Source organism: Anomaloglossus baeobatrachus, chromosome 7, assembly GCF_048569485.1.
Source record: "Anomaloglossus baeobatrachus isolate aAnoBae1 chromosome 7, aAnoBae1.hap1, whole genome shotgun sequence".
NCBI classification, from domain to species: domain Eukaryota; kingdom Metazoa; phylum Chordata; class Amphibia; order Anura; family Aromobatidae; genus Anomaloglossus; species Anomaloglossus baeobatrachus.
The window spans coordinates 99,367,474-99,391,486 of record NC_134359.1 but is presented as its reverse complement, the minus strand read 5'-3'; the positions used below and the strand labels follow the sequence as shown (position 1 = coordinate 99,391,486).

The following is a 24,013-nucleotide window of genomic DNA, read 5'->3' as shown; positions in this document are numbered from 1 at the left end:
TGCATTCGTGGCAGATGGATTTGATAAGGATGCATTTAGGATTTAGTGTTCATGCTTGTAGATTAAAACTCTAAATTTACAATTTAGTAAAAAAAGTAAAAAGTATATACAAATGTCAAAGTACATAATATGCAATACAAAAAGTGTATAATATATATACATATATATATATATATTCATATATACATATATATACACATGTAATACAAAAAGCATTAGAACACGTTCTAAACCCCCCACCTGATTCAAATAGGGAAAAGGGAGACAAAGTGTTCATTGGATCTTAACATGGACTTTAGAAGTGGATGGAATTTTTAATCTTTGAATACATTTTGGGATTTTATCTATGACCGGAAAGTGACTGCTGGATATCCTATTTGAACTGACCGATTCAAATAGGAGTATCTATAATTTATGGGTAAAATGACACAACTGACATGCATCATTGGAGTCCTGTTATTATATATGTCGCGGGCGGGGAGGAGGGTGCCGGCACCGCGCTCACCCCTCTGCTCGGGTCCGGCTGCTGCTGCTCAGTGGTGGCTCGAGCGGTGGGCCGGATCCCGGGGGTTCCCGAGCGGCACTCCTCGCCCGTGAGTGAAAAGGGGATTTTGTTGGGGAGATTGTCCTTGACGCCACCCACGGTTGTGGTGATTTGTAGCACCACCGCTGCTCAATATGGGGATCCCGGGAGTGGTGATGCGGAGCAGCCAGGTGTTGTGTTGCCCCTCCGTGGGTAGGGGTTGGTGATCCCGGGGCCCAGTAATGGTGTGGAAGGTGCAGGGCCTGGTGGGCGCAGGGACGCGGGGGCAGCGCTGTGCCTTGCGGCACTGTGGTACTCACTCAGCCTGAGACATTGACACAGTTTTACGGTAAACCACATGGCTGGAAAGACGGTTCCCACGGACGGCTGCACTTGCTCTCCCAGCAGGTAACGGTGATGTCCCTCTGACCTGCACCTGATGTTTCTAAGTTGGTAGCGATGGGTTCCCACCGGTAACCCGCTCCCCGGCTTGGATATGGGCCGGAGGAGCCCTACTTTGCCCGCAGACGCTGGTCCTGAGGAGCTGGTGCCCTGGCGGTGGCGGTGTTCCTCACTAATGGTTGGATGGTTGTCTTCAATCGGGACTTGGTTGTTGGGGGATCGACGTCCCCTTCACTGACGGATTCGGCAAATTATGGCGACTCCTAGCCTTGCCGGGGTCCCAGAGGCCCCTGCCCTGGTGCTGACTGTCCTTCGTATACTGCTCCAGACCACCGAGCCACTACTCGACCGCGGTCCTTCCAGCAACCTCCGAGCAGTCCCCCTCCAGACGATCACCACTGTTGCTGACCTTGCTGACCTGTCCTGCACTTAGCTGGACTCACTTCAGGCCTTTCTACATACACTTTTGTTCCTTTTCTTCCTTGCTCCACTACTACTTCACTTTCACTTAGCTGTTTACTCAAGCTCCCCCTGAGCTAATCTCTGTACTTTCCACTTCCTCCTCCTTTCTCTATCTGCCTGGTTCTTCCCGCCTCCAGGGCTGTGTACTCCTCGGTGGGCGGAGCCAACCGCCTGGCCCACCCCCTGGTGTGAACATCAGCCCCCGGAGGAAGGCAACAAGGATTTTGGTAGCTTTGGTGTTCCTAACTGGGATGTAGGGTGTGGTGGTGTGATGACCTGTGACCCCTGGCTTGCCCAGGGTGTCACATATACATCGGCCATATTTTGAGGGTTGCTATTTTACAACATTGATCAGAGTTCGGCATGGTAAAGTGTGGCTATAACAGCCTGTATTCTGTGAAAAGGTTGGCTTACCCAATCACAAAACAAACACACGTTCATAAATACAGTCATGTCCATCAACAGGAGTGAGGAGAACTAAAGGCTTTTCTTATGAAAGGTTATAAAAGTCAATTAATTAACAGATTAATTCTACTATAAAAGTAGTCTCTACAGAAAGGAAAAGAACAGGAACTCTAGTGACACCGGTTAAAAGCACCACCAATCCTAAAAGCCAATATTGGCCCTTTAAAGGAACTCTCTCACCCAAATTTTTACCACCTAATTTGAGATGTAGAGACAAAGACCCTGATTCCAGCAATGTGTCACTGGGCTGCTTGCTGTGATTTTGATAAAATCACTCAATTATCAGCATTATCTCCCGTCTGGACTACTGCAACCCCCTTCTCTGTGGCCTTCGGACACACTCGCACCCCTACAATCTATTCTAAACTATTCTGTTTGACTAATCGAATTATCCACCCCCTATTCCCCGACCTCTCCTCTCTGCCAATCACTTCACTGGCTTCCCATTGCCCAACAACTCCAGTTCAAAACTTTAACCATGACATACAAAGCCATCCACAACCTGTCTCCTCCCTACACCTGTGACCTAGTCCACCGATACTTACCCGCACGTAACCTTCAATCCTCACAAGATCTCCTTCTCTACTGCCGCCTTATCTCCTCACACAATCGCATACAAGATTTCTCTCGTTCATCCCCCATATTCTGGAACTGTCTGCAGCTGCAAAAGGAACCTGAAGACCCATCTCTTCCGACAAGCCTACAACCTGCAGTAACACTCAGTCCACTTCAGCGCCACATGACCATCACCACCCTCACCTACTGTATCCTCACCCCTTCCATGTAGACTGTGAGCCCTCGCGGGCAGGGTCCTCTCTCCTCCTGTTCATGTCTGTGCCTTGTATTGTTCATGTCTGTGCTTTGTACTTGTACCTATTATGTATACCCCTTTTCATATGTAAAGCTCCATGGAATTATGGCTCTATAATATTAAATAACAATAATCAGCAGAGGCTTGCCACTAGAGGGATAGTAAACCTTCTGCAGTATAGTCCTCCATAGTCACAAGCTCAAATAATCTCGCCCCTGCCACTGTTCGGCAGGTTCTGCCTATGAACAGTGTACACAAAAAGCTGCCAATCAGTGTTGTTGGTGGGATATACAGAGCTTAGTATTCAAAGAACTGGTACAATTGCAGTAGAGAAAACTGATTTTATCAAACTGAAGAAGCCTAGTAAGTGACACATCATAGGAATTGGGGTTTCTGCGCCTATATAATGCTGTTCTCTGATACAGAAAAAACTTTGTGACAGATTCCCTTAAAAGAACCTTGCCATATGACTTGATGTAACAAGGCAATCTAGAAACTCCACTTGCAGACACATGTATTCGGCTGTTTGCTACTCATCAGTGCAAAGCAAGATGACTCATTTGGATGGGTGAGACGCCTCTGATACAATGTCTAAGGGGTAAAGTTTTGTCATAAGGAGGTTTTTGCAAGCATCGCCGAATGCAATGGCGGCATCAGGGGATAGGGAAACCTCCGATTCTTGCACTCTGCCTTCTAATCTCTCTGATGTCTGTGATCAGTGCAGGGTGACTCGGGCATCAACTCAGAGACTTGTAGTTCATAGGCAGGCTAGCAAGAGTTAATCTCTGCTGGACTGCTTGTTATTCTCCTTTAGCCTCATGCTATGGGAGAGCCAGGCATATTCTCTCTCTTCATATATATGCTGACTGGACAGTTGCATTAGTGCCAGCTATAGCTTGACTATACTGGCCTGGAGAGGTGGATTTATCCAGGCTTACTGGTGGTTGATATATTATTGTTGTGTGTGGTTATGGTTTTTACCCTTGTTGTCCTTTTATACTACCTTACTTCACTTGCTTTTCCCTTTAGTGTCTTATTGTTAATTCCTGAGAGTGTGCAGTGTGACGGAATTCCTGTGTTTCCATCACACGCCTGCGCCTTACTTCCTTGGGGGGAGCGGGGAATAGATTAGCTTTACTCAGAAGAATAATAAGGCACATGACTCCGGCATCTCCACCATCAGGGGTAATCCGGAGGACAGGGATAGTCTATGGTCCACTAGTGTGAGGCACAGGATAAGAGCCCCTTGTCTCTCACTATCCCACAGTGACATCTTGACAAGTTTGTCCTACTGGTCATGCAATGTTTCTCTGGCAATTTAAATATGCAAATAGCCTCCTCTGAGGGGAAGAAAACAGGAACATTAGTGCCACCTATGTGAGGTAAGAATCCTAAAAATGATATAGACAGTTTCTACTAATTGTTAATTCACAAAATTCTTTTAAAATGGTTTGAAGAATTTTAACATGGCTCAAAACTCAAGATTATTATTTTTTATTATTATTATTTATTATTATTATTATTATTATTAATAAGATTCCCTGTAAACGCTGGTAAAAACTGGAAAATCTTGACATATTGTTAAGACTGGCTGGAGGTCTATATATACAGCATGTGGTACCCAAATAAATACAGAGAAGACGGCTACTCTTCAGCTCCTTTAATCCGAGAAGGAATTATTAGGTATTTCCTTTCATTTGTTCTGTGAAAAGCAGGTACCATCTTTGATCTTTGTGGTACCATCTTTGAGCCAAATTTACATGTACTGGAGATAAGTATAGATATGTCCATTTGTTTCTTTTACAATAGTGGAAAAGAACGGACTAAGTAGGCCAGGTCAATCGTTGATATGTTCTTACGGACCTGTTTATTTCATGTTGTTTGGTTTCTTACCTGTGAGATGTCAGTATCACTGCACATTTTTCCCGAACTTCTTCAGAGATGATTTTCCATAGATGTCTTTTTGTTTTTGGGTCCATTCCTGAACTTGGTTCATCCTGGAATCGATGAAAAATATTGGGTAAGCAAATATCGTAATTCTGTTTGGTATATGGCAGAAATATTGTGTTTTTCAGCAAACATTTGAAAAAGTAGATGATATTGAAACTGAGGCCTGGGCTATGTAGCTTTATAACATAATAGGTTATGTCCTCTACTGTAAAATATAAGAAACCGTAACTGAGGAGTTCATTGAAAATATAGATTTATGTTAGTGATGGAATTACGTGGTTACTTTAAATATCATTAATAAATGGTAGCCCAGGTACATTATTCCTTATGACACCTCAGATGCTTAAAGGGGAATTTTCAAGTTTAAAACTTATTCCTTATCTATGGGATTTGGAATAAGTTCCCATTGCTAGGAGTCAAACCGCTGGGACCACCACCAATCCCAGGAATCCAAGGATTTTCAGAGCTCCTGTTGGCACAGCCTCAGCATTATTTGGAATGTGTGACCAGGGACCCCGGTTCTGGTCATAAATGCAGGTCCGAGGAGTTGTACCCACATCTATTAAATAACATTTATGGTAGATCCTTTGGATATAAATGTCTGCCATGAGACAGCCTCTTTGAATATTGTAGGTACTGTCTAGATAAGATATGCTACATCTGATAGAGGCTATTTCTGTCAGTAGTGTCTTTGAAGACCAGCTCATCTCTGTATTATCATCAGGTTCTGACATGAGAACTTATGGCTACACAAGTACAATTTCCATTCATATCAGTAGAAATTTTTTATGGACGAATAATATAAGAAGATACAGAGATTGTATTGTACAGAATAATAATAATAAAAAAAATATCAGATACAGATTAGATCCCTTAAAGTCCCCGTCACATTTAACGACTTACCAGTGATCCCGAAAACGATGCGACCTGATGAGGATCGCTGGTAAGTCGCTGGGAGGTCGCTGGTGAGATGTCACACAGTCAGACCTTACCAACGACGCAGTAACGATCAGCGACCTGTATAACTAGGAGTGACCTGTATAGGAGGTTGTTGGTAGGTGTCAAACACAGCGATGTGTCCTGCCCAGCAGGACATCGGCTTTGAAGAAAATAAAGCAGAACAGTGTGTAACGATCAGCGATTTCACAGCAGGGGCCAGGTCGCTGCTTAAGGGTGCTTTACACGCTGCAACATCGCTAGCGATTGCTAGCGATGTCGAGTGCGATAGCACCTGCCCCCGTCGCTCGTGCGACATTTGGTGCTCTCTGCCGTAGTGAACATTATCGCTACGGCAGCGTCACACGCACATACCTTGTCAGCGACGTCGCTGTGACCGCCGAACAATCCCTCCCTTAAGGGAAGGTGCGTTCGGCGTCATAGCGACGTCACTGCGGCGTCACTAACCGGCCGGCCAATAGCAGAGGAGGGTCGGAGATGAGCGGGATGTAACATCCCGCCCACCTCCTTCCTTCCTCATTGCCAGTGGACGCAGGTAAGGAGATGTTTGTCGTTCCTGCGGTGTCACACATAGTGATGTGTACTGCCGCAGGAACGACGAACAACATCGTACCTGCAGCAGCAACGATATTAAGGAAAGGAGCGACGTGTCAACGAGCAACGATTTTTCACGTTTTTGTGCTTGTTGATCGTCGCTCCTTGGTGTCACACGCTGTGATGTCGGTAACGGCGCCCGATGTGCATCACTAACGACGTGACCCCGACGATATATCGTTACCGATATCGCAGTGTGTAAAGCACCCTTTAGTGTCACACATAACGAGATCGCTGGTGAGATCACTGGTACGTCACAAAACCTGTGACTCCGCAGCGATCTCGCTAGCAATCTCGTTATGTGAGAAGTAGAGAATACAGATGTACTAAGCATCATATACACCAATACAGCTCTACACCTACTTGAATAGGGCACTATGGCTATTCAAAGTTAAAGGGGTTGTCCGTGACTTTAACATTGATGACTTGTACTCCCGATAGGTGATTGATCTCTGATTGGTGGGAGTGTGACACCAAGCACCCTCCGCCAATCAACTATTCCTGGCCGGAACTACTCAGTTTCAGAGCTGCACAGCTCCTTTAACAAAATCGTGTCTGCAACTTGATAGTGCATATTCGCTTCCTATAGATTTGAATAGTGGGTGGATGTACAGTATGCAGACATGGCCACTATACAATTGATGGAGCTGTGCAGCTCTGCAACTAAGTAGTCCAGTCGGCGGATGCACTGGGAACATCTGATTGGTAGAGATACCGGGTCTCGCACCCCAATGATCAGATATTGATGACCCATCTTAAGGATAAGTCATCAATATTAAAGTCTTGGACAACCTCTTTAATAAAATCCACCCCAAACTATTGCAGTAGTGTTGCACAGCTGTTTCCTTGGTATCTATAGTTAAGAACCAGTGAAATAAAGCATAGGGCATACGAAAAATGTTTGATTTTACCATTTATTGTATTTCTGGCTGGACTATACATAGCAAGCACTGTATTTTACCCTTTTCTGTCCTCATAGATTGTAAGCAGGGCCCTCACTCCTCTTGCTATGTGTTGAATTATGTTTCAGTCTGTAATGTCCTATCTTGTTTGTACAAGTGTTCACACAAGGCATCTTTGCTGCATTTTTGAGGTCACAAAGATGCACCAAAATGCATGCATTACCTTCTCCCAGTAAAGTCTATGAGCTTTTGATTTTGCTGTCCACACTGGGCATCATTTGTTGGCTGCATCTTGGCTGCGTTTTTCAAGATGAAGCCAAGATGCAGCATGTAAATTCTTTTTGCGTTTTTACTGCGTTTTTGAGACCTCCAGTCAATAGATTTGACTTAAAAAATGCATTGGGTAAAACACTGTAAAAACACGTCAAAAACGCGGTAAAAATGCATTGCGTTTTTGATGCATTTTTGCCGTGGTGCGTTTTTGGGGCATTTTAAGATGCACTCAAGATGCACTGACAAAAAAGATGCTGCGTGTGAACATAGCCGTACCCTCTGACCTTAAAGTGCTCTATTGAAATACAAATAATCATTTACCAGAAGAAGAATGGATGGCTTTCCAACAAGTGCAAGTGCTGTAGATAGTTTTCTCCTGGTGCCGCAGCTGTAATTGGCAGTAATTCTGTCTTTGTATTGTACAAGTTGTAGTTTTTGAAGAAGTTGATTTGTTATCTGTGAAATCAAATACAAAACAAAACATGAATGTAAGTATTAGAGGGCTTCTCTGATAGGCACAATCCCTTTTTAGACTGAAGGTTCACTTGATGTAAGAGAATGGGCCATTTTCCTAATGGGTTCTTCTCAAGTTCTTTCATGGTTAAAATGCAAAGTACTTGTAAGAACAAGCAACTTTACAATGTACTGCTTTTATTTTTACTGCTTGTTGGCTAGGTTACTGGCCCACATAGCAGTCTATCAGCAGTGGTCGGTCTAGCTGGTCTTCTTGGTAAGGAATGCAGTGCTTACAAGCTTTTTCCAATAGTTTGTAAGCTCTGCTCTGAAGCTGGCTAACTCAGTGTACCTTTGCACTTCTGACACAATAGAGGCAACCCTGTCTTATATATTAGCTATCTTATATAGTCTATCAGCAGTGGCCGGTCTAGCTGGTCTTCTTGGTAAGGAATGCAGTGCTTACAAGCTTTTTCCAATTGCTTGTAAGCTCTGCTCTGAAGCTGGCCAGCTTCACTGTTCCTTTGCTCTTCCGATACAACAGAGTCAACGCTGTCTTATATAGTAGCATCGGACAGCAGAGTTCTGATCAGTGGTCAATCAAGAGTGCACAACCCAACAGCAAGGAGGAAGCCAGGAGGCAGGGTGGGGCACTCTTAAAAGTAAATGATAAGACAACCAATTCTGTATATAAAGACAATTAATCTAATATTTAAAGCACCACTCCAGTTGTTTTTTTTTTATGTTTTTTTATTTTACTGGAGTGGTGCATCTAATCTAAGTTCCCTGTCTTATACCCACATGCTACCATATTCACCTTCTATCGCTGCCGCTTTCTCTAGTCTCCAGCAGTTTGAGACCTTCTGGCAGCTCCAGTGTTTCATGGAGGGAGCCGGAAGTCACTTTTCAATATAAGTCTATGAGAGTTTTGTTTGGACTAATTCTAGCTCTCATAGACTTGTAATGAGAGCTTGTGACGTAACTTCTGGCTTCTTGGTACAGGATTGCACCACGGGACCGGAGCCACGCCGATAAAAGGTGAAGATGCTATTGGGTAAGCATATTACTAGGCTCAGGGACCTTACATTAAAAGCACCACTGCAACGCTGAAAAAAAACCTTCTTGCTTACATGTTTGAGTCTTTTTTCTGGAACGCCGTGTATTCTGGCATAATAATATAAATGCTCTTCTCCTGTCATCAGTTCATCCAATGCATCCTCCTGTGGACAGTACCCAAAAGAAGACCAGTCTCTTTTGAACCCTAAAACATTCACCAGATTCCTAGATAGATGCAAAAAAGCCAGTCAGTACAAATCTTATGGCAGCATAGTGGAATGGTGGTGAAGATTTCAGAAGCAGCACGTACCCGATGTGATTTCTGATTTGGATGTTTCCATTTGACGGTGATAAATCTCCGGTCAGCATTTTGAATGTTGTCGTCTTCCCAGCCCCGTTCACACCAAGGAGCCCAAAACACTATCAAGGAAAAAATATATTGATTTATTGATTAGTAAGGAGGTTGTTCTAGTGTTAGGTAATATAAATACAAAGTAATTTTAGAAATGTTAATAGAAGAGAGAGACTTATTTCATCATTTGTGAAAAATCTTTTCAAAATAGTAATGAACTATCCAATTATCTCCGAAATATTAAGTACAAGCATTACCTCGTACACTGCATATTGTACTGTATATCAATGCCTAGAACGTCGCCATTTACCTCTCCGGGTGGAATACCAAGGGTCATGTTGTTTACAGCAATCGTATTTCTGTGGACTTGATGAAAAACTTTGGTGAGGTTTTTCAGGAGCAAAAGATCTCTATTAGCATTGCCAGACTCAATCCGCATTCTTTCTGCCGTTACATCTTCATCCTCTTCAGGATTCTTTGCTACAATTCTCTCATTGTCCAGGAAAATCTTCTTAAAGAACGTCCTTAAAAAAGAATAAAATGTAAATTCAACCTGAGATGTGATACAAACAGTACAAATCTAAAGCGGGCTTTACACACTGCGACATCGCTAGCGATGTCGCGAGCGATAGGACCCGTCCGTGTCGGTGGCGCATCACCGGGTGATTGCTGCCGTAGCGAACAATATCGCTACGGCAGCGTCACACGCAATTACCTCTTCACCGACGTCGCTGTGGCCGCCGAACAATCTCTTCTTTAAGGGGGAAGTTCGTGCGGCATCACAGCGGCGTCACTAAGCAACCGCCCAATAGAAGCGGAGGGGTGGAGGGGAGCGGCCGTAATATCCCGCCCACCTTCTTCCTTCCTCATTGCCGGCGGCCACAGGTACGATGTTATTCCTCGTTCCTGCGGTGTCACACATAGCGATGTATGCTGCCGCAGGAATGATGAACAACCTGCATCCTGCTACAGCAACGATATTTAGGATTAGAACGATGTGTCAACGATCAACGATTAGGTGAGTATTTTTGATCGCTAACGGTCGTTCCTGCGTTTCACACACAACGACGTCGCTAACAAGGCCGGATGTGGGTCATTAATTCCGTGACCCCAATGACATCTCGTTAGCAATGTCGTTGCGTGTAAAGCCCCCTTTAGTTTTTAACTATTTTCCTCCTCTTGGTTTTCCAGCAGAAAATCAGTGGCTAAAGAACATGGCAGGCATTGAAAGAAACTTACTAAAAATAAATATAAAACTAGCTCCTTAGTCCTACTCCTTCAGATTGCTACCTATAAAATGTTGTTACCTTATGAGACACACTATTTTTCTTTGTGTCCCTACTCAAAATATCAGATGGAGTAGGAAGGTCATTGTATCCAAAACTCTGTACAATAGTTTATTATGCCCTATATTGTTTACTATGATTTACAATACTTTATTTAACAAGTAGTAATAGTGAAATTCGCAATAGAATGTGACGTTGAGACAACCAGTCAACGGAACGAATGACTGTCAACAATGAAATTACCATTCTCCACCCAAATTGGATTGATACTTTGTATCATAGCAAGTCAGCAATCTACCTTGCTCTTATCAAATGTGAACAAATACCAATGCATGTAATTTTACTATATACAGTGCCTACAAGTAGTATTCAACCCCCTGCAGATTTAGCAGGTTTGTTAAGATTCAAATAAGTTAGAGCCTGCAAACTTCAAACAAGAGCAGGATTTATTAACAGATGCATAAATCTTACAAACCAACAAGTTATGTTGCTCAGTTAAATTTTAATAAATTTTCAACATAAAAGTGTGGGTCAATTATTATTCAACCCCTAGGTTTAATATTTTGTGGAATAACCCTTGTTTGCAATTACAGCTAATAATCGTCTTTTATAAGACCTGATCAGGCTGGCACAGGTCTCTGGAGTTATCTTGGCCCACTCCTCCATGCAGATCTTCTCCAAGTTATCTAGGTTCTTTGGGTGTCTCATGTGGACTTTAATCTTGAGCTCCTTCCACAAGTTTTCAATTGGGTTAAGGTCAGGAGACTGACTAGGCCACTGCAACACCTTGATTTTTTCCCTCTTGAACCAGGCCTTGGTTTTCTTGGCTGTGTGCTTTGGGTCGTTGTCTTGTTGGAAGATGAAATGACGACCCATCTTAAGATCCTTGATGGAGGGGCGGAGGTTCTTGGCCAAAATCTCCAGGTAGGCCGTGCTATCCATCTTCCCATGGATGCGGACCAGATGGCCAGGCCCCTTGGCTGAGAAACAGCCCCACAGTATGATGCTGCCATCACCATGCTTGACTGTAGGGATGGTATTCTTGGGGTCGTATGCAGTGCCATCCAGTCTCCAAACGTCACGTGTGTGGTTGGCACCAAAGATCTCGATCTTGGTCTCATCAGACCAGAGAACCTTGAACCAGTCTGTCTCAGAGTCCTCCAAGTGATCATGAGCAAACTGTAGACGAGCCTTGACATGACGCTTTGAAAGTAAAGGTACCTTACGGGCTCGTCTGGAATGGAGACCATTGCGGTGGAGTACGTTACTTATGGTATTGACTGAAACCAATGTCCCCACTGCCATGAGATCTTCCCGGAGCTCCTTCCTTGTTGTCCTTGGGTTAGCCTTGACTCTTCGGACAAGCCTGGCCTCGGCACGGGTGGAAACTTTCAAAGGCTGTCCAGGCCGTGGAAGGCTAACAGTAGTTCCATAAGCCTTCCACTTCTGAATGATGCTCCCAACAGTGGAGACACATAGGCCCAACTCCTTGGAAAGGGTTTTGTACCCCTTGCCAGCCTTGTGACCCTCCACGATCTTGTCTCTGATGGCCTTGGAATGCTCCTTTGTCTTTCCCATGTTGACCAAGTATGAGTGCTGTTCACAAGTTTGGGGAAGGTCTTAATTAGTCAGAAAAGGCTGGAAAAAGAGATAATTGATCCAAACATGTGAAGCTCATTGTTCTTTGTGCCTGAAATACTTCTTAATACTTTAGGGGAACCAAACAGAATTCTTGTGGTTTGAGGGGTTGAATAATAAATGACCCTCTGAATAAACTTTTCACAATTTAAAAAAAATAAATAAAACAAGAAATAACATTCTTTTTTGCTGCAGTGCATTTCACACTTCCAGGCTGATCTACAGTACAAATGTCACAATGCCAAGTTATTTCCGAATGTGTAAACCTGCTAAATCTGCAGGGGGTTGAATACTACATGTAGGCACTGTAATTCTGTTTTATAGACCTAGCTTAAAGGGGTAGTTCGGCTGTAGGCTACAAGTTTGCAGTCACTCTATGTGTCTGCAAACTTGTGAATCCTCACATTGTGGGCACTGGACACTGTGAGAATTGTCTGGTCTCGGCACCGGAGCGGGCTGTCATCTGACCCCAAGTATACGATTTGTATACATGTGTTCATGTGCTCGCTAGATGGGCATGGCCTTGCTCCATGCAAGTGTATTGTGCTAGACCAGATAGAGTCTAGTTGGAATGCAGTCGCAAGTATGCTAATCACATGACCATCCACTCCCAGCACCTGAGAATCTTCATAGTGCACGCAATGTGAGGATTCACATGTTGGAAGTCATATAGAGTGACACATAGAGGGACTGCAGACTTGTAGCCTAAAGCTGCACAACCCCATTCAAGCAACTGAATCACAATTTTTTTACCAAACAAACTACATACTAGAGATGAGTGGACCCTTGGAAGTTCATGTTCTGCAGGTTCAGTGGGACTTTAAATAGCGTTTTGTTCTGGACCCAGACTTCACCTGAAGTCACTGATTGGGCAGTTCAGGTCTCCACCCATGTACAGCCAGCCAAAAACAGAGCGCTTCCGAGGGATGGAGGGTGGGATTATTGTTGGTTTTTTTTTGTACACACCACATCAAGTCACGCTGTTGTTATCCTCAGTGTGAGCCATTAAAACCCAAGTGGCTCGCACTTGGCTGAGCACCGAGTGTACGTGAGAACAGCAAAGCTCACTCAAGTGGTTAGAATACGTAAAGCACCTGAACTCCGAACTCGAACACTGTCTTTGTTCAGTACGAACACTGAACTTTAAAGTTCAGTTTGCTGAACTGTATTACATATATTAGTAAATGGATCTTTTAGACCTGGTTAGGCTGGCTCACTTACCTTAAAAATTCATGTCAGAATGGCTGTGTAGGCATGATATTAAAAAGAGAATTTTATGAGTCCGGCTAAACAGAGAGCTTATGAATACATGTATATTCAGTCTTGTCTGAATGACACCTGCAGCTTGTAAAGAGCAGTGTAATATCTCCGCAGCATCGGGGACGAGGGACACTGAGGAGCTGTCAGTCTGATTATGTGGGTAGAGATTACATTGAAATCTTCTGATAGTTACATCTGGATCTGTTCCATCAACATCTACCTCTGTCACCACATTCACCTTATGAGCAATGTTGGTGGTAGAGGAAATATTAAGGCTAATATCACGGCCTCTGAAATACTTTACACTAATTTCAAAACAAGTACACCAGCCTCACGGCTTCTAAGGGTACTTTCACACATCTGGCATTTTGCCGCTTTGCCGGTTCCGTCACACTCCAGTACAGTGCAATACTGTACAATGGCATCCCGGCAAGCTCCGGTCACATGACAGCTTGTGACCGGAGCTTCCCGCAATGCCATTGTACTGTATTGAACTGTACTGGAGTGTGACGAATCCGGCAAAGCAGCAAAATGCCGGATGTGTAAAAGCACCCTTAGGGATCCACTTATCTGGAAACAGGTCTGTTTTAATGTGTGTACCCTCATTATAGATACTTACTTTATACCGTAGATAATGCCATCACTAATCAGTAATCGTAAAATGAAGCAGAACGTTCCTTGGACGACCATGGCTACATACATATAGCCCAAAATATTCATTCCAAAAACATCCGCCTTGTCATAATTTCCAAAGATCTCTAATTGATCTGTTATGGCTTGTTGTTGTGAAAGTGCAATCAACCCATATCCAAAGCAGAATTGAGGGAAGATCTTAAAAACATTTATGAGGGTATTATAGGTTTCATTTAGACTCTGTAAATAACAAAAAAAGACTGTTATAGATACAAGGGCTAAGAAAGACATGAAAAACAATATAGTGTAAATCATAAAAGACAAAAACTTTTTTTCCTTTTTACATTTGTAAGCCAGCTCCTTTCTATTCAGGGATTATCCAGTCATATTGATGACCTATAAGTAAGCCTTCAATAAGGGATCAGTGGGTATCTGACCTCCGGCACCCCCATCAATCAGGTATTAACTCAGGAGGCTGGATGTATCCAATCAATGGAGCTGCACTGCACAGCATTGGTCAAAGAGTAACGCCAATGCCGAGTATGTGTGACGCCCTGGACCCCCAGGGGTCACACTATAACACACACACACCCCCTCCCCTGGTTAGGTGACACCAGTCAACAAAATCCTTGTTGCCACCCTCCAGGCTTGATGTCCACACCAGGTGGGGCGGAGCCAGGCGGTTGACCCCACCCACTGAGGAGTTCACAGGCCTGGAGGCGGGAAAAAGCAGTGAGTCAGTTCAGTTGAGGAGTTGAGAGTGGAGGTGTGAGGAGTAAAGGCCCTGTCACACACAGATAAATCTGCGGCAGATCTGTGGTTGCAGTGAAATTGTGGACAATCAGTGCCAGGTTTGTGGCTGTGTACAAATGGAACAATATGTCCATGATTTCACTGCAACCACAGATCTGCCAAAGATTTATCTCTGTGTGTGCAGGGGGCTTAAGAACTGTGTGTGTCTGGGTTGGAGCCCAGGCACAATCAGCAAGGTCGGCAGACGGTGGTGGCCATCTGCAGGAGTAGGTGGAGGTCAGCGGAACCGTTGGACTGTGGTCTGGCGGTGGCCCACCGGTACCGAACTGGGGAGCAAATTGAAGCCAAGCACCAAGGCAGGGTACTCAGACCCCGACTAGGCTAGGAGCCGCCGAAAAGGTCAAATTCTCTGATTACAGTCTGGACCTCAGGGGTTCATTCCCAACCAAGTCCCGTCAGAAGGCAACAGCCCAACCCGTCCGGATAAGAGCCACCGCCAAGGGCCAGAGATCCAAGGGCCAGCGCCTGCGGGCAACCGGGCTCTCCCGACAAGTACACGCCGGGGAGCGGACTACCCGTGGGAAGCCATAGGAGTCAAATACACATACATAGGTGCAGGAAATGACAGCCACCATCAACCCATCCGGGGAGAGTGAGAACACCGCAGCCGGCTGTGGGCCCCGTCCATCCAGCCGTTTGGTTTACCAGAGACTCTGTCCTTCTGTATCTGAGTGAGTACAACAGTGCCATCCGGTACCTCGCTGCATCGCAACATTGCACCCGCGCCCACGCTGCCTCCCCACACCGGCACCTGCACCTATACCCTCCTTCCTACCTCTACCTTCCCCCAACTGGGGCCCCGGGACCAACAGCCCCTACCCACAGAGGGGTCAACACCTCAGCTGCTCTCCGCCATCGCTCCTGGGATCCCCCGTCACCAGCAGCGGTGGTGCCCACCGTCACCACAGCTCGTGGGTGGCGTCACGACCGACATCCCACCACAAACCTCCCCTTTTCACTCGTGGGCGAGAAGGCGCTGCTCAAGCCCCCGGGTCTGGCCCCGTGCTCGAGCCACCGAGGAGCAGAAGCACCGGACTCGAGCGCCAACGATTCCCAGGCGAGCGGCGTTCCCAACCCCTCTGCCCGCGACAACTTGGCGCTGTGAACAGGATCCTACCCGTCTACGTACCAGTAGAAGTGCGCCTTGCAGTCCCCGCTGGCGGTGTCCGGACGAAAAATTTGAAAATCCGCTATCTTGGGCGCGAACGTTCCTGCTTGAGTCGTCTTCCCCGAGCAGGGAAGGCGCGAAAGTGAAGCCCCCCCCCCAGAGAAAGGAGGTGTCAGAGAGAACCAAGGGGGGGCAGGTGAAGGCCTGCCTGATGTAACCGAAGGGATAAAGGGCAGGGACACCAGGACTCTGCCATCCGTATTGTTCCTGGAAGCCGAGCAAGCAGGATGTCCGCCCTGTCAAGCAAACCCACACCCGGAACAGCGTGGGTGGAAGCCCGGGTGGCGCAGCTAAGCCACAGGCTGCAGACCCGAATCCAGCTTCTGATACAAGGATGGGAGGCTGAAATGGCGGAAGTGGTGGCGGCCGTGCGGGCCCGTGAGGCGGAGGCAGAGTTGGAAGAGCGGGTAAGTGACCCACGCCCCTGTGTCCTGGAGGGACCGGTCGCTGCGGCTGATGGGCCCGTCTGCTCCCGTTCACCTTGCTGTGTCCCCCACAGCCCGTATCGGTCGTCACTGACCCGCCAGTTGGGCCATTGCCCCCGAAGCCGGCAGCAGATATCACCGCACCCGCCTGTGAAGACCCGCCCGGGGACGCTGCCCGCGGACGACCGCTTGCCCGGCCGGCACCGATCCTGCTACCCTGGAAGGTGCTCGCTCCCCATGGGGAACCGTCAAGCCCGGGGGTGGCCACACCCGAAAAGGCCCCGGCAGTCCACCCAGCCAGCAGCGTAGTGGATGCTAACCCGAAAAGGGTCCGGAAGGTGCGGCTGGCTGCTCCCAAGCTCCAGGCCTCGGCCGAGGCCGTGGAGGGTTGTAGCTGCAAGGCAGCATGACAGGCCGCGACACAGCGGTGCTCCCCAACCCAGATAGTGCCGGTCGTGGCCAGCACCGGGGAGTGTCTGCTGGGCTCGACCCCCGCGAGGAAGGAGCAGCCATTTTGGGAGCGGCAGCCAAACCCGATGGGCCGGGAAATTGAGGCCCAGGAGAAGGAGAAAGCCGCTGTGCTGGCCCGCACAATCCGTGAAAAAGACAAGCTCCGGAACGCCACCTACCTGGTGCGGGGACCGATCTACGAGGGCCAGGTCAGGCGGTTCGATCCCCAGCGAGGATATGGGTTCATTTATGAGCCGGGCCTGGAGGCCGAAATCTTTGTGGTCCGCAGAGACGTGAACTCCCATCTTCCGACGGGCCACCCTGGCCGTGACCTGCAACCGGGTGACCTGGTGACATACACCCGGCACTGCGGGGAGAGGGGCTGGTTCGCCCTTGATGTGAAGGAGAGAGAAAGCCGCAGTGTCCCGAGGCGGACCCAGTCCCCTCCCCACCGTACCGTCCGGATGTGGAACTGGAGGAGTATGAGGAAGGTGACCTCAAATGAAGGCAGCGCTACCCCGTTGCAACAGACAGTTGTCCCCCGTTGGGACCTACAGTGTGGTAGCCCGTTGGCTATGAAGAGTCCGTCCCCATTGGGACCCTAAGTCATGTGTTTTCCTTAAAAGCCCTTGCCCACATCAGAAACTGCTCATGAACATGGCCGAGAACTTGCAGGCCACCCACGAACTTGTGGGTTTGTAAATAATTCCGGGCAGGAGTCCCGTTAACCGCCCCTGGAGAGGCAGGTTGGAGGAAGGACCCGCAGCAGATCAGGCTGGGGTCCAGTCACCACCAGGACCGGTGACCATCCTCCGGGGTCAGGGGTCCCCCTGGACGTGGGGCCCCCTGAATGACAACCGGGTGCGAGACACCGTACCCGTTCCCGCTTGGGCAACCTGAACCAGGTTTCTGTTTTCTGGACTGGGGAAAATGGGTGCTGCCCACTTCTTAGGGGCAGCATCAAGGTTTAGGTTGTTTGGGAAAGAAAGCGAAAGAACTGGGACCCGTCCATTGTTATTAAAAATGTTTTTATTACCGTTGGTAACGTTTAAAGTAACATACCTAAATAAAACCGGTGATGAACGGGCAGCCCGCGGACGGTATGCGTTTTACAAGGGGGAGTGTGACGCCCTGGACCCCCAGGGGTCACAGTATAACACACACACACACACACCCTCCCCTGGTTAGGTGACACCAGTCAACAAAATCCTTGTTGCCACCCTCCAGGCTTGATGTCCACATCAGGTGGGGCGGAGCCAGGCGGTTGACCCAACCCACTGAGGAGTTCACAGGCCTGGAGGCGGGAAAAAGCAGTGAGTTAGTTTGGTTGAGGAGTTGAGAGTGGAGGTGTGAGGAGTAAGAACTGTGTGTGTCTGGGTTGGAGCCCAGGCACGATCAGCAAGGTCGGCAGACGGTGGTGGCCGTCTGCAGGAGTTGGTGGAGGTCAGCGGAACCGTAGGACTGGGGTCGGGCGATGGCCCACCGGTACCGAACCGGGGAGCAGATTGAAGCCAAGAACCAAGGCAGGGTACTCAGACCCCGACTAGGCTAGGAGCTGCCGAAAAGGTCAAATTCTCTGATTACAGTCTGGACCTCAGGGGTTCATTCCCAACCAAGTCCCGTCAGAAGGCAACAGCCCAACCCGTCCGGATAAGAGCCACCGCCAAGGACCAGAGATCAAAGGGTCAGCGCCTGCGGGCAACTGGGCTCTCCCGACACGTACACGCCGGGGAGCGGACTACCCATGGGAAGCCATAGGAGTCAAATACACATACATAGGTGCAGGAAACGACAGCCACCATCAACCCGTCAGGGGAGAGTGAGAACACCGCAGCCGGCTGTGGGCCCCGTCCATCCAGCCGTTTGGTTTACCAGAGACTCTGTCCTTCTGTGTCTGAGTGAGGACAACAGTGCCATTCGGCACTGCGCTGCATCGCAACATTGCACCCGCGGGGTAAACACCTCAGCTGCTCTCCGCCATCGCTCCCGGGATCCCCCGTCACCAGCAGCTGTGGTGCCCACCGTCACCACAACCCGTGGGTGGCGTCACAACCGACATCCCACCACAAACCTCCCCTTTTCACTCGTGGGCGAGGAGTCCGGCCCCGTGCTCGAGCCACCGAGGAGCAGAAGCACCGGACCCGAGCGCCAGCGATTCCCAGGCGAGCGGCGTTCCCAACCCCTCCGCCCGCGACATATGGCACACCAAGCCCCTCTCTTGAATACTTGAATTCATCATACATGCATTTTTTATTCTGTGATTATGTTTATAAAGCAGTGAAAGTGTCCCAACCAATTCTTCTGTGCTAGAATTATTTCTCAAGATGCAAAAGCTTCTTAGGAGTTCCTCATGGCTATATTAAAGGGGTCCTCCAGTTTTCAGGTATATTACTTAAAATATTCTAAAATCATGTTAGCAAAAGGAGAGATCAGTAAATTAAAGGGATTCCCCTGGAATAGAAAAAAGTAAACAACTACAGGAAATGTAAATATAAAAAAGTTCCTAAATACATTTAATTCGCAAATCACAATTCTTTTTTCTAGAGAGGCAATTAAAATGGCCACCGCCTTGTTTCACTGAGGGAAACCTGTCCCACAATGTTACGACAGGGGCTAGTGAGCATGTGCAGTAGGAAGCGCCACCCTCCTTTATATGTAAGAAGATGTGCTGCACTGATACTACTGAAAATACCAGAGGTGCTGAGGTAACACGAGGGTGCTCACACTTCAGTGTGCCCTGTCTAGCTGAATAAAAATATAAAGCTATGTGCACACATTGCATTTTTGTCGCTTTTTTCTTGCAGATTTTAATCAATATTGCAAGGAAAAACGCATCCCTACAAAGTCTATGAGAATCCTGAATTGCTGTGCATATATTGCTTCTTTTTCCTTGACATCCCTTGAAAAAGATGGCATGTCGAAATGCGCGTTGGGAACTGGAACGCCCCAGGCTATCTGGTCAATCAAGTAATGTGTATTTCCTACTTGTATTACTATTCCAGCAGAGCGATCTATATGTAGTGAGGGCGGAGTTGTTGTAATATGTATCTGGTTTGTATGCTGTATAGCTCAATGGAGTGATTCATTCCTATTTTTTAGGTAAGGTTACTCTCTTGACTAATCAGGGTAACATATAAGTTACTGCTTTTAATAGCTACCCAACTATAGACTATATTACTAGTGTGTACTATGGCAGTATATCTGAATACAATATTAATTATGATAAGATCATGCACATGAGGAGTTGTTTTGCCGTAGTGCTATTATTATATATGTATTGATTGACCATGATTTACCTGTGAGTGTGCCCCTAGTGGTTTATCTCATTGCTAATTCGTGCTCAGCTCATGGCAGCGATCGGTTCCCTGTGATCGCATTACAGGGACCCGATCGCCAGGGAGAGGTAAGCGATTCCTCTCCCTGCATCTTGAATGCTGTAATCGCATTGATGACCGGGCACCGCTCCGGGCAGTGAGAGCCAGATCTCAGCTGTAACATCAACCAGAGACCCACCGGCGATCGTGGGATTACAGTGCCTGAACCCCCACGATTGTCATGGCTAAAAAAAACAAATGGAAAATGCTGGAAAAAAACGAGCATTTTTTTTCTGATGCATTTTTCCTGCCAAAACATGCAGTTTTGTGTGCAGAAAATATGCACATAAATCTACTATGTGGACACACACCCTAACTATCTGTAGGTCACAGCAGTGGAGCTTCCTACTGCACATGCTCACAGGCATCTGTCCTAACAGTCTAGGACAGGTTTCTGTCATTGTTAGGTGGCAGCCATTATAATTCTATAGTGATTACCTCTATTCACAAAACAATTGTCATTTGCAAATTAAAAGTGTATTCATGAATTTATTTATATTTCCTTCCGTTATTTTTTTTCTATTCTCAGAGATCCCTCTTAAAGTATTTCCTTTGTTTTAATTTTTATTTCATAAATCAATAGTACACATGAAAATAAGCAACTTTGTATTATATTTTGTTAGACAAATCTGCTTCTTTCACTGCCAGAATTGATCAGTCATTATCACAATTCTCAATTATGAGGTGGGAGGGGGCTGAGCTCTATATCTAGCCCCTCCCTCTGCATGTAGCTCCACCCTCTGTCACTAGCTCCTCCCATCATTTTCTCAGCACCATCTGCTATCTCCTATCTCAGTAATGGGAAAGTCTTCACTGAATACAGATTTGACCTCAGAATTGACAATTTTGATAATGACTGATCAATTCTGGCAGAGAAAGAAGCAGATTTCTCAGAAAAGATATATTACAAAGCTGCTTATTATCATGTGTACTATTGATTTATGAAATAAAAATTAAAAAGAAGGTTACACTTTAAGCAAGACAGCCAGGAATATATCAATTCCCAAAAGCCGCCTAAGGGCGGCGTTACACGGGACGATTTATTGTGCGATCGCATGAGCGATCGCACCCGCCCCGTCATTTGTGCGTCACGGGCAATTTGTTGCCCGTGGCGCACAAAGTCGTTTACCACCGTCACACGTACTTACCTCCCAAATGACCTCGCTGTGGGCGGTGAATATCCTCTTCCTGAAGGGGGAGGGACGTTCGACGTCACAGCGACGTCACACAGCGGCCGCCCAATAGAAGCGGAGAGGTGGAGATGAGCGGGACGTAACATCCCGCCCACCTCCTTCCTTCCGCATTGCCGGCGGGACGCAGGTAAGCTGTGTTTGTCGTTCCCAGGGTGTCACACGTAGCGATGTGTGCTGCCTCGGGAACGACGAACAACTGGCGCGCAGGAGGAACGACTTTATGAAAATGAACGACGTGTCAACGAGCAACGATAAGGTGAGTATTTTTGCTCGTTCACAGTCATTCGTAGCTGTCACATGCTACGATATCTTTAACAATGCTGGATGTGCGTCACGGTATCCGTGACCCCGACGACATATCGCCCGATATATCATAGCGTGTGACGCCGCCCTAATAGGCAACATTTTTCTTACACAGAAATGTAAGCTTAAAGTTCCAGGTTGTAAGGGTCATCGTACTGAAAGGTTTGGCCTGTCTATACATGCCATTACACAGCCGCGGATTGACTTGCATGTGGCTAATCAGTGGCCCTTTACCAGCCGCCAGCGGGCAGTATTAAAAGGCTACTAGGCCATATGGCTTTGGTCTTCTTGTACTGTACTGATAAGAAGTAAAAAGCTGGAAGAGCACTTTACCTATAGACTGTATTTTACTGTGTGTCATTGGATGCATAGTTAGCCATAATTGTATGTATTGATCCAGCATTGGAAAAATCTCTATCTTGGGAATGTAGTTATAGTCTTAAAAAACGATCCTAGGTCATCTTCCTTTTTTATGCTATTTCTTTCCACAGATGATCCCAACATCAAGAACACACTAAAGTATCCTAGTCCAGTTATCTATTCTGTATAGTTTGATGAAGGATTATGTGGTAAATACCTTGAAATCACTGTCACTTGCACTTTTTTGTTGAGTGAGCATATAAACTACAGAAGAAGAGATGATGGTATTGATGCCAATGAACAGGTTGATACAGACATAGGAAATGAAAGCCATTCCGGGATTCTTAAAGGTTCCTGCTATCAAGTACATCCATGAGAACGTTGCATAACTGAAAGATAGAAAAAAAAGAAAGATGTTAGCCCTCCCATTTCGGAGATAAGGAAACTTTTATGAGCTCTCCCAAAGGCTGTTAACTTACCCAAACAAAATGAATAGTATTGACACCGCTCCTAGGTTGGGAAAGTCATAGAACGCCGGTAGTTTAAAAGCTGCTATCATCGCTAAAGAAAGTGCAACTGGTATGAAGTAGATTGTCTAAATAAAAAAATGTATAGGTTGTTTGTTAGTAACATATATACAATCTGATATTATCTACAAAAGCATTTAACCCTAGGATAGGGAATCCCCGCAACTCCAGAGCGGGGGCTTTGCTGGTTCCTGCATGTTCACGTGATTGCTAAGATCTGGTATTGCTACATCAGTAAGGTGATTGATAGCCTGGCCGTCATTAATTTTGGTACGGGTGTGGTGATGGGTCGGGTTGCCCCTTTTGGTTGCCCCAACCCAAATACAAGGGGCCAAGTAGTTACTACAGACCCATCCTCTAACCTCTTTTAGCTAGAAATCCTAATAAGAAAGGGTCTCTCTTGTGAAAAATACCCTTTGAATTGGATTATCCTAAGTAACAAAAATAGGTTTTCTGTTTTCCTGAATCAGTTCGCTCATGATTACTAAAATTGTTTTTATTTTTTTTCCTACAAATTGCAACTTCTTTATTGATTGTATCTCAGCACAGCTCCATTCATTTGAAAAAGGATAAGTTGCACACCCAAGAAAGGATCCATAAAACACTTGTTTGCTGGGTCTATTGATCTCTAAGCAAGCTTACAAATCATCATTCTGGGAAGCACATTGTCATGTGTAAACATAAGATGTGCTGCCGAGAACATTAAGTTCTTTGTGCACAGAATGATCATGTTAATGATTGTTCCATGCACAGAAAGTCATGGTTATCCTATCTATACAGGCCAATAATTGACCGCTTATTGGCTTGCATGTAGTTGATTGGCGATTACTTACCAGTCGCTATCAGGCAGTGTAAATGGGCTCTTAGTCCATTGAGCCTTAGTATTTGTGTTGTCACACAGTGTTCAGCTCTAAACTCACCGAGTGTCATGGCGACTTCTGACCCTGTTCACACTGCAGAGTCTGAGATGCCACCTAATGCTTTTGAGTTGCACAGTCAGACTTGGGCATCAACCAGTTTTGTGCTTATTAGTGATCAGTCTAGTAGGAGTTCATTTCTGTTAGCCTGTGGACTACTGCTAGGGTCACAGGTTACTGGATACCTATCACAGCTGCCTCCTCCCTTTAAAAGATGGTGGAGTCTGTTCCTCCACTCTGGTTATAGCTTCATTTTGCAATATTAGTCCTTGTACTGTGGTGAACCTGTTCTGATGATCTCCTGTGCGTTATTTGGTGTGTTGTGGAAATAATCTCGCCTGTTAATTTCCTCCCTGTTCTTTATTTCCTGCTGAGCTCATATTGTCTTACCTCTGTATGTGTGTGCAGTGAGTTTGAGTTTTGGTTTTTCACTGTGTCTCTATGTCTGTGGGATAAAACCATTCCT

General features: G+C 46.3%; 1 protein-coding gene across 1 annotated transcript in view; it reads right to left on the bottom strand.

Annotated features, from left to right (window-relative positions):
- The window catches only part of ABCA12 (ATP binding cassette subfamily A member 12), a 158,325-nt gene that overhangs the window by 27,923 nt on the left and 106,389 nt on the right, over nucleotides 1-24,013 (bottom strand). Inside the window, exons 23-30 of the mRNA XM_075319698.1 lie at nucleotides 22,583-22,698; nucleotides 22,321-22,492; nucleotides 14,004-14,257; nucleotides 9,511-9,724; nucleotides 9,159-9,268; nucleotides 8,923-9,073; nucleotides 7,661-7,795; nucleotides 4,557-4,660 (exon numbers count right to left, since the gene is read on the bottom strand). Of these exons, the coding sequence (XP_075175813.1) occupies nucleotides 4,557-4,660; nucleotides 7,661-7,795; nucleotides 8,923-9,073; nucleotides 9,159-9,268; nucleotides 9,511-9,724; nucleotides 14,004-14,257; nucleotides 22,321-22,492; nucleotides 22,583-22,698 (1,256 nt within the window). The remainder of the gene's footprint in view (nucleotides 1-4,556; nucleotides 4,661-7,660; nucleotides 7,796-8,922; nucleotides 9,074-9,158; nucleotides 9,269-9,510; nucleotides 9,725-14,003; nucleotides 14,258-22,320; nucleotides 22,493-22,582; nucleotides 22,699-24,013) is intronic.